This window comes from Stegodyphus dumicola, chromosome X1, assembly GCF_044657685.1.
Source record: "Stegodyphus dumicola isolate Sdum_Otavi_A_Nest chromosome X1, ASM4465768v1".
NCBI lineage: Eukaryota > Metazoa > Arthropoda > Arachnida > Araneae > Eresidae > Stegodyphus > Stegodyphus dumicola.
The window spans coordinates 89,899,223-89,916,394 of record NC_140780.1 but is presented as its reverse complement, the minus strand read 5'-3'; the positions used below and the strand labels follow the sequence as shown (position 1 = coordinate 89,916,394).

At 33.0% G+C, this 17,172-nt stretch overlaps 1 protein-coding gene across 1 annotated transcript in view; it reads right to left on the bottom strand.

The window, feature by feature from the left end:
• The window catches only part of LOC118193352 (diacylglycerol kinase theta-like), a 238,058-nt gene that overhangs the window by 189,016 nt on the left and 31,870 nt on the right, over positions 1–17,172 (bottom strand). Inside the window, exon 2 of the mRNA XM_035364432.2 lies at positions 10,487–10,566. Coding sequence (XP_035220323.1) covers positions 10,487–10,566 — 80 coding nt within the window. The remainder of the gene's footprint in view (positions 1–10,486; positions 10,567–17,172) is intronic.

Below are 17,172 nucleotides of genomic sequence, written 5' to 3'. Positions count from 1 at the left end.
TAATCTTCAGTTACGTTACATATCATAGCTGACATATAAGGAAATAAGGAAAACTGGGAGGTTCTAGTGCAAAAAAGCAGTTACTTAGACATTTTCATGCTGAACAGCAATACCATTTCAAAAGTTAAGACTGACTTCAATTCCCTCTATAATGTCTGTTTTAGGCTACTGAACTACAGTCAAAAGTCGTTAATCCGGACTCGTTGGGACTTCGGCGATTCCGGATTATCGATATTCCCGGATTATAGATCATCAGTTTTAATCGCGTAAGATGGCATGCAGAAATTCTAAAATTAAAAATATGAAACCGTAATTTATGAAATAAAGAACAATTATGATTTAAAGGGTATCAAAATTTACAGAAAAAAGCTTAATATTTATTTGTTTACTTTATTAAACATTTCTTTCAATGTAAGTTGTTTAAGTTGCTTCGTTTTATGTGATAATACTTTCTCTTATTATGTGATAATACTTTCTCTTGCTAATTCTATAAACAGACATAATTTTTTGTTCAGTTACAAAGTTCCGCTGTTCAAGTCCCGTTAATTGCTGTGCCGAGAATACCGACTAACTTGTCAATCGAAATTTTTTCGTTTTCACTAACCTCTCTGTCACTTCTTCATGTCTTCATCCATTTTTTGCAGCAATTCCACTTTTTGTTTGATGGACATTGAAACATACTTTCGTTTCGTACGATCCTTTGGGAGCTCCAGATTCGGAAATTCTATTTGACATAATCGAAAGTTCAAGTTTACTTTTATAGTATTGCTCTTACAGTCTGCAAAAAATAATAAGCCACATCCAATTCAAAAATTAAGGAACAACGCAATCATCAACATTAACTGAAATAGATAATTATAGCTTATACCGTTTGTTCGTTCGTTATACATAAAACGCGCACGCGAAAACGTATTCTGCACTTGCGCACACGCAAATGCGCAGTCGTAAGAGGTCTTACGCGCACACGTAAATGCCTATGCGCATGTGTCAACGCGGCGCATGCGCAGAAAGTTTTTAGCTTTGAGGTCCGGATTATAGATCATTCCGGATTATGGGTGTCCGAATTAACGACTTTTGACTGTAATTATATTATTTTGATGTAAAATATATTGATACTTAATTAGATATTCTTAATTTTATATGCTTTGGCTAGTTACATTTGGTAATTTTCTTATACTTCTATATCACTGAGATAAGGAAAGCATTTATTTATCTCAGTGTTTATAAATATCATGAAAAAGTTAATAATTTATGTACATAATACTGTGTGGATGAAACTAGCAATGTATTGTGTACTGATCTAGAATAAAATTAAACACAAATATTTAACTGACAAAACATTAGTTGAATCTTCTCTTTAAATGTCTGCAGTAAATATAGATAAATCAGATCAAATAAAATTTAGGAAGGGGAAAAATGAAAATTACTATGAGTAGAGGAAAGGAATGTGCACAACTTAATTTACATTAATCCAAAAGAAAATTATTCCTGGGAAGCATTTTTCTTAGTAAGGCTAAAAATTAAAAATTGGGAGATTCAATGATCTTACTGGGAGATGTGATGGAAAAAAGAAAGGCTTGTCAGCTACGTATGCATTCATCTACATGCAAATATTTCAAAATATTTCCATAAAGAAAGCAGTTTAAATTGTCTTATTGTTTCTAATGACAACCTTCCTTTCTTAACTGATGCAAGAAAAATATGCATGTAAAACTTTCTTAAGTAAATATGTATGAAATTAGGCATTTTGTTGAATCTATGGTAAAATATTTAGTCAGGTAAAAATATTATTGAAAAATATTCTAAAATATGAATATGTCTAAACCTTCCATCAAGAGGTTCAAATCACTTAAATATTACTGAAAGAAAGAGATGTTTCTTATGATTTCGCAGAGTTATGTGTACAAATACTGTACTTCCTTGCATATTTTTCACCCTAACTTTTTAGTGCCAGGTTCCGACAATTTTAAAAACAGTTGCATAATTTTGCCCTTCCTCAATGTGTTCACAGAATGAGCTCCCTAAATTTTAAAAGATTCAACCAAGAAATGAATTTTCCCTCTTACGGACAAAGATAAACCTTCGCCAAAAAGCTGCAAGGGTCATGCTAAAACTTTCCTGTCTAACTGTTGAACTTTATGATACCCTAATACAAGAAACGACCAGTCGCAGCAAAGCAAACATGAACCAACATTCTGTCCACGATTTTGCTCAGTCAGCTACATATTCACATTTATGGATGATTTGAGGCCTAGGGAGTAGCTAAGTCAATAAAGACATAAAACATTCAAAATACAGAGAAGTAGAATTGGATATCTTATTTGATATTGTAATGCTAAAATGTATTCTTATCGAAATGTAGGTTTTTTTAAAAGAAATAATATTGCAAATTACCAGCAGTTTACCTATGACTACCTTTCATTTGTTATGTTTTTATTGTAACCTTTTCTTTGGAAATTAAATTACTCGCATAATATTTTTCATCCCGATTTTTGGACAATAAAATTAATTTTAAAAGGGAAAGAATATGCAAAGAAATGAGGTATTTTCCCATCTTATTTTAGATGATTCCCATCTCATCTGATTGCACTTTAGTTGAGACTTTATCGGTGTGTGCTAGCAAATGCCAGACTTTCTTCATGTGTTTATACATTTGGCAATCATACATCAAAATCGGAGTCTTAATTTTTCACCTGAGATGAATACTGAGCATACCTATGTTCCCAATTTAATTAATTAGTCTGGAAACAGAATATTCTCTGAGCGAAGCTCATAATTAGCCACTGCTAAAGTTTTAAAAAATTTCAAGTGAAAAAAATGACTTTCTAAATGCATACAAGTTCTGCAAGCTAAAAGAACATTTTAATCAATAAATATATGCGATATGAACTATAACAAGCAGATAAATTGAGATTTGAGTTGCTAATTCTTTTAAAGGACTGTTTTCTTTACTAACTTGGCATTTTAAAAGAAAATTGTGTCTAGCAATGCTTATAACTTAATTGTTATTTGTTTACTTGTTACAGCTTTCCCCGTCTGGCTCCGATGTTGCCTCAACAAGGAAACAGTAGTAGGTTTCCCGGAATATCCTCTTCTGAAAAGAGGTTAAAGAGATGATGAATTCGAGTTATGGCAGTGGTTCCCAAACTGTCTGCCATGATGCCCCAGGGAGCGTCCTCTTCACAGGGAACTCATGAAATATTTTAAGAGCTTCATAATTAACTGAACCAAGACATTTGGCTTGACTAAATGAAAAAAAAAAAAAAAAAAACAGAAGCTAAAAATATCTATATATTTTTGTGAGGCTTGTCTTTACTTGGATCTTGTTTAACAGTAAGGTTAATGATGCAGAATATCCTTTTCACGTGGGCGGTAAAGACTAATTTCTTATGTTATGGAGTGTTCTGGAAGATCTTGCAGAAAGCATATAAGCAAGCATTGCCACCTCGATTCAGTCAGTTGGTTTATAACACAGTACAAAGTCCATAATCCGGACTCGTCAGGACTTCGGCGATTACGGATTAGGGGTTTTTCCGGATTATAGATCACCAATTTAAATCTGGTAAGATAGCATGCAGAAATTATACAATTAAAAATATGAAACCATAATTTATGAAATAAAGAGCAATTATGATCTAAAGGGCATCAAAATTTACAAAAAAAAAGCTTAATATTTATTTGTTTACTTTATTAAACATTTCTTTCAATGCAAGTTGTTTAAGTTGCTTCGTTTTTTGTGCTAATACGTTCTCTTTAATTCTATAAACAGACATAATTTCTTGTTCAGTTACAAAGTTCCACAGTTCAAGTCCTGTAATTGCTGTGTCAACAATACTGACTAACTAGTGAATCTAAATATTTTATTTCCATTTTCAATAACCTCTCTGTCACTTTCTTCTCTATCAGAAGCAGTATTTTCTGGATCTAGAACCATACTACAGATTTCGCCGTCTGTTAATTGATGATTGGGGCATTGTCGTCACAATGAAAAACTTCTGTTATATCATCTTCATTTATTACCGCTTCTCCCCATTTCTTTACAAAATCCAATAACTGGAAAATTTCACCTTTAGTTTGCGATGTCCGAAAACCTTCAAATTCGCGGCTATTATCTTCATCGTCTTTACCATGAAATATGGTAGCTGGCCATAAATTATGCCAAGCATTTTTTTAACGTATCTGGAGAGACATCCTCCCAACGTGCAAGCACAAAGCATACAAAAAAGAAGTTTGTGGCTTTGAGATCCGTATTATAGATCATTCCGGATAATGGATGTCCGGATTATGGACTTTCTACTGTATAAGTCAAGTGAAATTACACTTAGCACTTCATATAAATAAACAGTGATATAGATATAAATTAGTTCATATAGTATAAGCTAGTGTTATATTACTTCTTGTTTGTTGTTGGGTAAATAGTTTTTTGATGTTTAGCTATTGTATCGTCGATGATGGATCAATTTTCTAACAGTAGTAAACGTCAGCGAATACAACATATGGTGGAGGATATCAACCATCAATTAGTTGAAAATTTTAGAAGAGGGGAATTTGGATTGCAGCTAGATGACGCTAAGGACTCATTTCATATGCTCTGTATAGTATATACATGGTAATAATATTAAAGATGACCTTCTGTTTTATAAAAATAGCTCTGCAGGAGCAAAGGCTCAGGACTTGTTTCAGATGCTTGATGCATTCATATCTGAAAAATAATTTGAATTTGCCTACGTACATGAGTGCGCTGATGGAGTACACTCTTGTCTTGCTCCATGTCTGGATTATGGGCACACCTTATTCGAAGCACTTGCATCAAAGCATCTGCATTCTGAACTGAATCACGTGTTAGAATGTGTAATGTGGTAAATTTCATAATATCTTGTCCATTGAAAGCAGTTTAAAACAAAAAAAAAAAAAAAACCATGCAGGATATGGGACCTGAACACTAATCTTTGTTATACGGTGCGCAATAGATCTCTTGTGGCACTATTTTATCACATACCTTTGAATGGTGGCAAGAAATTTTTATTTTCTTTAAAAGAGCTAGGATACAATGATGCAGATTTTGCTGATGCCGATTTTTTAATAAAACTGCCATATTTATGCAGCATTTTTGAAAAGCAAAATTCCCTTAATCTCTGTCTGTAGGGAAAAAAGCATGCACCTTTTGAAGTCAATGGAAAAAATATCAGCTTTTATTAAAAAAAAAAAAAAAAAAGTATGGAGAAGAAAATGAATGAAGATTCATGCAAAAATTGTTTTTAATGTTGCAGCAATTTTTGACATCAAATGAATTTGATCTTTCTCAAAATTAAAAAAAAAAAAAAAAAAGTTTGAAAGGCATTTATCACAGCTAATTATTTGATTTAAGAAATACTTTCAAAATGAAAATTTCGATATGTTTGCATGGATTCAAGATCCATTTAATACTAGTGCTCCGTCTAAATTTATTTCTGTGGAAGAAGAGAACTTTACTGAGTTATCTTATGACAACAGTTTGAAAGCATAATTTAGCAGCATAGTATTCACAGAATTTTGGATTTCAATAAAAGAATAATATCCCCTTCTAAGTGATAATGCTCAGGGGATTTTAACTCCATTTTCAACGTCATATTTTTGCAAAGCTGTGTTTCTGACGGTTGCGGTAGTATAAAGCAAATATAGAGCAAAAATAAGGTGGGAAAGGAAATGAGGGCAGCTGTGTCCAGTATCATTCCATGATTTGAGAAAATATGGAGTGATTTGCAGGCTCATCCATCACATTAATTATTAATTTAATTTTAATAAGGCATAAAAAATTTTAAATGACGAAGATAAAAGAGATTTATTTTTATCTCTGACTTATGATTAGTCATACTTTCACTTAGGGTGCCATGAAAAATTTTCAATTGAAAAAACCCGGCACAACTCAGAAAATTTTGGGAACCACCGAGTCAAGATGGGGTCTCTTAAGGCTGAAAATGATATACAATTAATGAAATATCAGGTTCAATTAACTTTGGAACTTCATAGGTAGTTGATGGACACCAACACAGGGGCCATCTGGACAAGGCATAACCTTAGATGTTTTCTGTTCAGCTGATTTGCTCACAGAGTGCTTAGAAATCCAAAATCATCTCTAGGTTTAAATTGGTATCCAGGTCTGACCTGTATCAGAATATTGTTTTCAATACTCTTGTTTCTTTCTAACCAGTTCCTTTACCTGGTTGAATATAGTGGCCAATCTCTTCAAAAAAAGGGTGATTTCTGCTATAAAACTATCACTGGAGATAACATGCATGAGATCATGTGTAGCATAGCCTGGAATGTAGCTCTCTTCCAAGTTGGAGGAATGCAGCAGTCTGGCCAGCAGTTTCGCATTTATTCATTGTAAAAGGAATAGTCAGAAGCTTTTCTGCCCAAAAATGTTTATCACTTGCAAATATGGCCAATCTAGGTTTCAAACCTGTTCTTTTGCTTCACAGGATTTGCTTGAGTGTGAGGCACTGCAATGAACACTTCATGAATGTTAAGAAGAAAACTTGCTGAATGAAAGTGCTAACAAACTAAGTTCCATTCTCACTCATTAGCTCTTAAGGTAATCCATTTTGTAAAAAACCTCTTTGATTAATGTAATTGCATATTCCTTCACAGTAACAGTAAATAAAGCCAAAAAGCTCAACCCATTTTTGTGTTGTAGCCTTAACGATAAAAAACCATTTTCTTAAACTGGTACTTTGTGGTAGTGGACAAAATAAATCAATTGCAAGTGCTTCAAAGCATTGGTTATATACTGGATGGTTTCTGATCTGAAGGTTTATAATGGTTGTACTTATCACAATTTTTTATGTGATATGCAACATACTCGCACATTCTGTGAAATAATATCTTTGGGAAATTCTGTGGTTTGCCCCTTTAACACTATAATGCCCTGCCATAGGAGCATTATGATATTGCTTATGAATTCTTTCTCACTGATATATCTTACTACTTAGTTGAACTTCTTCCGATTCAGAATCTGAGAAATAGCAATACAAAATTCCTTGATTCATTATATAACCTTTTCTCATCCAATTAGAAAACATTTAATATTTTACTTTGCTTTTGAAAGATTCTATGATCATTTTAAGATATGTATCCTTCAGCTGTTCTTCACAGATTTCTGCTGCACTTCTCATTGGCATACCAATGGTTATTGAATAAACTTCATATGATTCTCCTTCATGGTTGCATACAGGACATGACAACATATTGACTACAAAATTAGCTCTTCCAGGGGTATTCCATCCTCAAATTATAGGATATTTCATTGCCCGCCTAGCAAGTCTACTTGCAGGTGACTTTAAGCTTAAAGCCCATTTCAATGGTTGGTTATCAGATGCCACTGCAATCAACCGACGATCAATATGGCCACAGAATTTATTCAAGGCTCATACTAACAGCAAGGGATTTTCATTTTGTTGAAGTAATTTCTTCTGGCAGCTGACAACAAATGACTAGCATATTCTATTGGATGTTCTTCTGAAACATTTTCTCATAACAGTACAGACAGCATATCATATATACTAGCATCCATTTGAATAATGTATGTAATAATGTCTTTGTTGCATCACTTTGCTTTCAGACAGGAAAGCTAACAAGAAGTCATTTTAATGCCTGGAAAAATTTCTTCCTCTCATCCCAATATTCTACATACGTTACTTAGAAATATAGCTATTTCTGGAAATTTTAGTATGAATCTTCTATACCAGGAATAGGTCTGCAAAAAAAACTGCACTCGTTTCACATTTCTTGGAGCAGAATCTTCATACAACAGAGGTTTCTTCTGGATCAATCTCTACTCTTCACCAGTTTTTTGAAAGCCTCTGATAGTATAACAGCACCTAAGACACCTAATTAAGTAACTAGCATATCTTTCAAGGCACTTCAAAATTTATTAATCTCTGAAAAGTTGATGGAGGACTTTCCAGTTGGAAAGGCATTCGAATGAAAGTTCCAAATGAGCAAACAAACACTGTTTCGTCTCTGTCTGTAAGACAAATGCTGACTTATGGTAACCGGACCACAAATCAGTGGCTGTCATATATGGTGTAGGTTTAGCAGATACAATAAGTCACCCATCTTGGGTAATGGATATGAGTTTGACATCACAAGAGAATTCAGTTCTCAGTAAACAGCACAAAGTCGAATTCAGGCACAGTGTACGGAGACTCACATTCTTCTATTATTTTCTTTTCCAGCGCATCATGAAGCTCCTTTTTTAAAATATCCTTCTTGGCCAGTATCATCTTAGTGTGGGGGTACTGAAACTAAATGATTATTTTCAGTATTTATATGGTGTCCAATATATGGAGTTACTTCTCCCTCTAGTTGGAACAGTCTTGCATTTCATTAACACAGCATTGAGTTTTTCCCTTTTGTTTTCCTTCACCTTAACTTAATCAAAACATTTTAAATTGCACATTATTTTCAAGACACTTGGGTGGTATGAAAACGTCATCACTAAACACAAATTTCTGTTCAGGGTTGTCATGATAATACCAACTATTATTTGGAAGGTCTAAAACAATTCCAGCGCTATGTAAAAAATCAGTTCTTAAAGCATTCTGTTATATTTTGCTGTAGGTAGCAAGTTAATCAGAACAATCATCCTTCAATTTCAATTTCTACTTAGGTCACATAAATTTCAGTTTTCTTCTAGAAACCATCAGCAAGAGTAACATTCACACTGGTTTTCCCAAATTCTATTCCTTGTTCTCTCAGAAGATGATATAATGCTTCTTTCGATACAGTGTCTCTGGCTTCAGTGTCAGCACAAACAAGTCTGCTTAACACATTTATTTTTATTCTCAAAAGAGTCATCTGGGGCTCCTCGATAGAGTATGTCCGAAGGTGAAATCTGCTTCAGCTTTCTTGAAAGAGGGGGAAGCAGATGAGACATTTAGCCTTAATAAAACTTGATTTCCCAAAACCATAAGCAACTAATAGTTGGTCAATCTTCATTTTTTGCATTGCCTTTTGATGAGATATCGTAAGAATGTTGAAGGTTATCTCTATAATTTTGGGACCATCTCATTGTTGAAAATTAGGGGGTTCTTAAGTAATGTTTTTAGTTCGTACATGTCTATATCTTTTTCATACAGATCTAATTTGTCCATAAACTGAAATGTGTTCATAAAATAATTCAAAAAATTCGATTCACAAACTCAGTGCAAAAAATAATGGATTTTTACTTGGCATCTTAGCTATTGCTAAGATGCTTCACTATTTCCAGTCAAACTATTGACTGAAAACAGTAACCTAGCTATATGCACAAAATACAGTGCTTAGTTACGTACACAAAACTTGTAAAAGGTATGCAACATAACCCATCAAATAAACTATAAGTAATTAGCATTAAATATGTATGATCCATTGCTCCTTTGAAAGAAATCTTTAATGTGCATATTACTGTTAGCTTCATAATACGAAATATAAGCAATTTTAGACAGAAAGTTTACAAATAGAAAATATTTCCAAATCCCTTTTTTCTAGCTTCCACATATGCAGACACACTATATTGGCAGCATAAATTTAGAGACAGGAATAATAATAACACCAAATGGCACAGATTGTACACAGGAGTGCTTCTCATAAATTCTAAGTTGCCTTAGCAGGACATTGGTCAAATAAGACAAATTTTGCAATTCCACATCAAAGAACAGGAAACTAAAAGTAAGAAAGAAAGTAAAAACTACAAAATTCTCTAGTACAAAATACCACTGGATAGAAAACCACACTTTTTAGTTCTCTGCAATCAAAATTATTCAAAAAAAGGCCTTCATTTGACTACTTAGTAAAATTTTTTACATTGATTAAAAAAAAAAAAAAAAAAAGTTTTTTTAGATTCAAACTAGTATTTAATATTAGTTCTTTGCAGAACATAACAGTTACTTCTTGTTCACTTTTTGTTCAACAGATGACATTAGAAATCCTTCAATACATGATAGTTGAGATTCATTTTCAATCAATTGGGTTGAGATTTCAAAAAGGTACTTCTCACTCACATTCAAAACTAATGTAAATTTTGCTAACTTTAGACAAACTACTGCTGTTCACATTTTTCTTTAACATTTAGTTCACTTAGATGTCTTTTCTAACACCAAAGAATACCACATTAATTCTTTAAAACTTTGACCTTTAAACCACATAAGGAAAAGAAATAAATAAATTGCTGTAATTTTTTTTTATACTTTTTCTCCAAATCGCTAATTTAAAATGCATTATTCAGTAATAAAACCATTTACTTTCCTTTTACATTCATTTTAAAAGTTAAAAAAATTAGAAAAATAAAGAATTCATTCAATAAACCCTTGAATGCTTCTGCCTGTCAAGAAAAGAGAAATAATGCACAAAAACTCTTTTCATATTTTTTTTTCATATTTTTGTATTACATGGTTGTAATTAAAACAAATATCAACACTACATAAAAATTTTAATTCTCATTATAAATTTACATTAAAATGCTTACCTTAATTACATGGGTAGCTATAGTTGAACAAGGTGACACAACAGTTTTCAGACATCTATCATGTACTACAAAATTACATACTGTAAAAAATAAAAAATAAATAAATAAAATATATATATATATATATAATCATATACTGAATAATATGCAATTGAATAAGATATAAACTAACACAGAATTACATAACAACTCGAGTGTACCACACCGTAATAAATTTTCCAGCTCGTACACACTTCCAAAATTTGATGAAAATTCAATCAAATTGAGATTTATAGATAATGGAATAAACAATTACAAAAAAGGGTTATTAATTTCACCAGAATTCCCCAAAAACGTTTCTACTGAGGCACAGAAACACTAATACTGAATTAAATAACAACTGGATTATCAACAAGGAAGTTATTATAACTTTTAACAAACAACTAATTTAAGATATTAACTACTACAATTTTGAGAACTTAAAACATCACCTTGCCAATTAACGAGATTTACAGTAGTTTAATTAAGCTCTACCACCTATTCCTCAGTATTAAAATCTTACTTGATTTCAATAAATGGGACCTGCCTTAAATAAACACTTCATTAAATATCAAATTTAAATGCTTCTACAAATTAACAGTATTCTTATGGGAACCAAATATTCAACTGCTATCTGTAACAATACAACTGCCATCTGTTCCTCTTCATTAAGAAATATAATTTTATTAACAATTACAATAAGCCAGAAATTTTTTAATTTACCACAATTTCCAGAAGAAACGTCGTGGTGTTTACATGTTTAAAACCTAAATGTTCAGTGGGTGCGGCATTTCTTACCCATGTGGCGCTTAGGTGCACTAAAAAAAAAAAACATTTCCTATGTCATTGTGCATAGTTTGAATGACCTTGTTATTGTACATACATTGATGCTGTTCTCACACAAAAGACCACTCAGTTGGTTTCTGTAAACTGTTTCTGTTTTCGTTCTTTCCCTTGAACGGACCTACATGCCTTAGTCACCCTAAACGGGATCTCAGAACAATAACATTCTTCTCTCTTTCAAATCAGCACTCTCATCAGTTTGAATAGTCTTTCTTCTCTGCCATTCGATGAATCTTCCAGGACCCATCCTCTCCCCACCCCTGCCTTTTCCGTTGTAAATCTACTGCAATTTTTTTCAAAGGCACACAACACCTGCGTTGCAATAACGAATTCTGACGTATTTCTACTTTAGCACAAATCGATTTTTCTTAGCATTCTGCCAGATACAGATCCCATCAGTTTGGGAACAAGTACTTGTTGGATAGTTTTCAAGTAAGAAGGGAGCACAGAAGCTATACTTCTGGTTTTAAGCTTAATGTAATTTCACATGCTGAACAAATTGGAAGCAAAGCAGCAGCTTGAGAGTTTGAAATGGAAACTAAAAAAAAGAAAAAACTTGCAAACTGGATAAAGGAGCAACGAGGAAAGGGAATGGCAATTTTGACTGTAAAAATTCGCTTACAAGCAAAATTTATGGCAAAACAAATGAACATAAATAATTTCAAAGGAGGGCCTTGCTAGTGTAGCAGATTTATGAAAAGAAAAATATTTCTGTCATACTAGAACAACAGTCGGGCAACAATTACTAATGGACTGGCAGGATAAAAAGGGATCTTTTCTAAAACATGTGACAGATATTACTGACAAAAAAAAATTCTTTCATCATAGATAATAAATATGGATTAAACGGCATTAGCTTTCGACTCCTGCAAACAGAACTGTTGATGAAACTTGTGCAAAAACTGTATCTGTGCTTACGATGGGGCATGAAAGAATGTCATTTACATGTGTGTTAGCTTGTGCCGCAAACGGTGACAAGCTAAAGCCGATGATCATTTTTAAAAGAAAAACTATTCCGAAGGGAGATTTTCCTAATGACGTAATTATTTGTGCAAACGAGAATGGATGGATGTACGAAACAATCATGCATGAGTAGCTACAAAAAGTTTGGCAGTGTCGTAGGGGATCCTTTTCCCAACCAAAAGGGTTATTGATAATGGATTCCATGTATGCTCATTTACTTGAGTCAGTGAAAACCAGATTAGAAAACTGTCTACGACCATAGCAATAATTCCTGGTGGTTTGACAAAAAACTTACAACCATTAGATTTGTCAGGTAATAAATCCTTCAAAGATTAAGTCCGAAAGCAGTGGGAGTGTTGGATGAGTAAAGGATTGCATATGTATACCAAAAGCGGCAAAATGCATACAGCATCTTATGAAGAAGTTGCAAAGTGGGTAGGAAGTCCTACATATCCTCCCTCAAATCCTCCTAGATATGCTTTAAGAATCAATAATTTCATGCTTTAAATTATACATAAAGTAACTTCACACGATTTCCTATTGTGTGCCATTTCTGTCACCTAATACCATCAGAATATAATTTTTAGAACAGATAAGAGCAAAGAAAACAGAAAAACTGCTGCATTTATGACATACTAATAACAGTATTATAACTACTTTTAATTGTAGATGGGATATATTTAATTGGGAATCTGCTGTATTTATGACATACCTAGTAAACTACTTTTAGTTGTAGATGTAACATATTCAGCTGGTGGAAAATAAAATTCTTATAATATATAATGTGTGTGTGTGTGTATATATATATATATAGAGAGAGAGAGGGGGGTGGAAAATGATTCAGTTTGCATTTAATGACTTACATACTTTTCTGAATGCCACAAAAAACATACTTTCCTGAATGTCACAGAAGTGCAACAAGATTTATTTATTCACATTTAAGCAAAATAGTAATCTTAATTACAAAATATAATATCACCGACAAATTACTTCAAACTTTTTTTTCTTATAAAACAGAAAACTGTTTTGTTGCTTTTAAAATTATTCGTACAGTCACAGCTCATGGTATATGAACTTGTGGCTTTGCAATTTTTCGGAATTCTAAGATGTGATGCCTACAAAATACTTTGGTCATCTCTAATATATCAAAATCTACACACTAAATTTATGCCAAATGATTTGATGAAGAATATACAGAAATACAGAAGCACTTTAAAAACAAGTATAATGCTCATGATTGGAAAAGGTGGGTTAATGACTGTTGATGCCAAAGGCGTCATCTGTGAAAAATATATAATATTTGTGTTCTAAAATGATGACGCTGATGTTTGTTTATAGCACCACCTTGTGGCCACTTGTATTGAGTTTGGGTGTGTTTTAAGATGCCGCCAAGAGTTGTGAACTATGAGGCCTTTTGAGTAATTAATAAATTTTAGTATACAGTCCATTTCTGAGTTCTTGCGTAAAGCGAGTTATTTAAGTATGAGTATAATTGAACTATTGTGGGCCCATTGTTGGTACTTACCCAGCCGAAGTTATACTGAGAATGTGTGTAGCAAATTGTGTAGAATGCGTCAAATTCGAAAGACAAGCGTTATGAAAGAAAACTTGTTGATTACTCTTAAATAGAAGGTATGTGGCCTTAATTGTAATAACTGTAGTTGTAAAAGTAGTTTCAAAATGTTTAAAAGTGCAAAAAAAGAAGATTATAAGCATATTGCTGTTGAGCTGAATTTAGACATTTCAGAAGCGAAAACTACATCAGATTTAATTGATATAATTAAAAACAGTGAAAGCTATACGAAGGATTCTGTATTAGTTGAAGGTATAGCTAATAATATTATCGATGAAAGGAAAAGTGACGAGAGCCTATTGCTAGAACTCGAGAAATTGAAAACGAAACGAGCGAAATCGGAACTAGAACTCGCGAAGTTGCGAGCAGAATCGGAGCGAAAACCTCATAGAATATGAGAAAAGGGAAAATGTAGAATCTCTTATTAAAAGTACATGCACATTAACAACTAAAATTCCAATTAGACCAGAAGGTTGGGGTTATTTCTTTTCATCTTTAGAAAGGGCATTCATTTCTAAAGGTGTTCGAAGGAAATTTAAATCGGAAATTCTTCTAAATTTGTTGGGAGAAAAAGCCACAAATGTTATTACATGCATTAAAGATGATAAATTAGGAGATTATTCGAAGGTGAAAGAAATAGTGCTATGAAAATTCGAACCATGCCCCCCCACATTTGCTTAGAAAATTTTAGGAAGACACAACGAATGGCGAATGAAACTTATGTGCAGTTCGCATCTAGATTAACTATGAGTTGAGATTATTATTTGAAACTGAGAAAGGTAAATGACTTGGAAACATTAAAACAATTAATGGTTTCTGATAAAATATGTCAAACACTTGATAAAGAGGTTATGTGTTTTATAAATATAAGGCAAGTAAATTCTTGGTTTAAACCTGTAGAATTGGCGAAGGAGATAGATTTATATTATACATCAAAAGGAAAACCTGTAGTGGATAATTCTAGGTTGAGTAATAAAAACAGTTATCCTAAAAATATGTTTTTCTAACTGATGTAAAAAAATTCGAAATGTATTTTGTCATGCAATGAAATTCATCCTTTGTGCAAATGCCCTGCTTATAAAAACATGACAGTTAGCGATAGAGTTGGGCTAGTGAAATCGAAACATCTATGTTTCAACTGTTTAGGAAATCATAAAGTGATTGACTGCAGCAAATTCCTTTGCGATATTTATAAAAAGAAATATCACGCTACTATTCATTCCCCTCGCAAACAAAAAATAAACAAACACATAGTTGTGCAGGTGGTAAGTCATGAAAATACTCATTCGAATTTGGACGCTTTGGCTCCATCATTTGAACCTCTGCAAGCTAAAACGAGTACTGATCAAAATTTTGTCTTAACAACGTGCAATTTTGCAAATGAATTAAAAGCTGTCTTACTCAGCACTTTTGTTTGTTTAATTAAAGATGCATCAGGTGACTTTTTTAAAGTTAGAGGTTTGTTAGATGCCGGCGCCAATTCAAATTTTATGAGCAAAAGGTTAGCAGATTTGCTTCAATTAAAGGGACAAAAGACTACATTTCTGTTTCAGGAATAAAAAATTTGTCTTTGAATATAAAATCTAGAGTTAGTGCAACTATTTTAACTAGAAATAAGAGTTTTGAATTAGGTTTAAATTTTTTGGTGGTTCCTAAAATAACAGAATATATGCCCTTTAGGCCTCTTGAAATTAATGTTTCATCTTTAGATAACATCAATTTAGCAGATGACAAATTTTTTTAGACAGGCCCAATTGAATTTCTGATAGGTGCACAACATTTCTGTTAGCTTTTAAAACCAGGTCAAATTTCTCTTCAGGATTCAAATTTAAGATTACAAAATAGTGTTTTCAGCTATGTTGTAAGTGGGACTCTTCCTGCTAAAGGGGAAAGTAAAATACATTGCGGGCTTATTACAGATAATTTGGAGTTAGAAAGAGCAATAAGAGAGTTTTGGGGAATCGAAAACATAGAGAGTCTGAGATTTCTAAGAGTAAAGAAGCAGAAATTTGTGAACAGCATTTTCTAAAAAACTATTCTAGGGCTGAAACCGGGAAATATGTAGTCAAGATACCATTTAAGGGAGATCCAATGTGTTTAGGGAATTTGAAACAAATCACGCTTAAGAGGTTGAACTCGTTGTGGACTCGTTTAAGGATGAAAATTAATTATTATTGTACTCTGATTTTCTACATGAATATAGTGAACTAGGTCACATGACTGAAGTGAAAGATGGAGATGAGCAAAAGGGGAAATATTATATTCCACACCTTGGTATTTATCGCCCTGAAAAAACTTCCGACACCTTTGAGAATAGTGTTCAATGCTTCGACTGCAACGTCAAAAGGTAATTCGCTGAATTCAATTCAGTATAATGGTGGTGTAATTCAAGAGGACTTGTTTTCAATTATAGTACATTTCTGAAAATATATTTATGCTTTTACAGTGGATATCAGAAAGATGTATTGAATGATATCGATTCATCCTACTCAACAGCAGATACAGAGAATTTTGTGGAGAGTCAATGGTCCAGTTAAAACTTTTGAGTTGAACAGGGTCACCTATGGCACAGTAAGTACACCTTTTTTAGCCATGAGAACATTATATCAGCTTGCTATAGATGAGTTCACAAATTTTCCATTAGCAGCTGCAGTTCTACAGAGTGATTTTTAAATGGATGATGTGATAACAGGGTCCACTTTCATTGAGTTCGGCAAAAGAGCTACAGCACAAATTAATTGAGATTTTAAAAAGTGCAACTATGACGCTGCACAAATGGTGTAGCAACAATCCGGAGCTTGCAGTTAACATATTGATGAGATATAAGATGATGAATACATATTTCAGTGCGTGAATGAAGTGTCAGCCCTTGGTGTTTCCTGGAAAGCAGATAAAAATTGTTTTAAAGTGAAACTAGAAAATGAGAACGAAATTACTAAAAGGCAACTTTTGCCAACAATAGTGAGAATCTTTGACCCACTTGGTTTATTGGGTCCCGTGATAGCTAAAGCTAAAATATTTCTTCAGAGACTATGGGTTTTGAAGCTCAATTGGGACGATCTTCTACCTGAAAAAGAATGGCAATGGTTTTTCTCTGAACTGCCACATATATGTAAATTAGAAATTAATAGATGCATTCTTGTCGCAGAAGCAACTTGACCTGGGTGAAAAATTGGCCTAACCTTCTCATCAAATAAATGAGTTTCATCCGACATATCATCATCGGATTACACAAGTGGTTCAGGAGCGTATATCTCAGTATCGCTGCTGTCTTCATGCTCTGATTCAG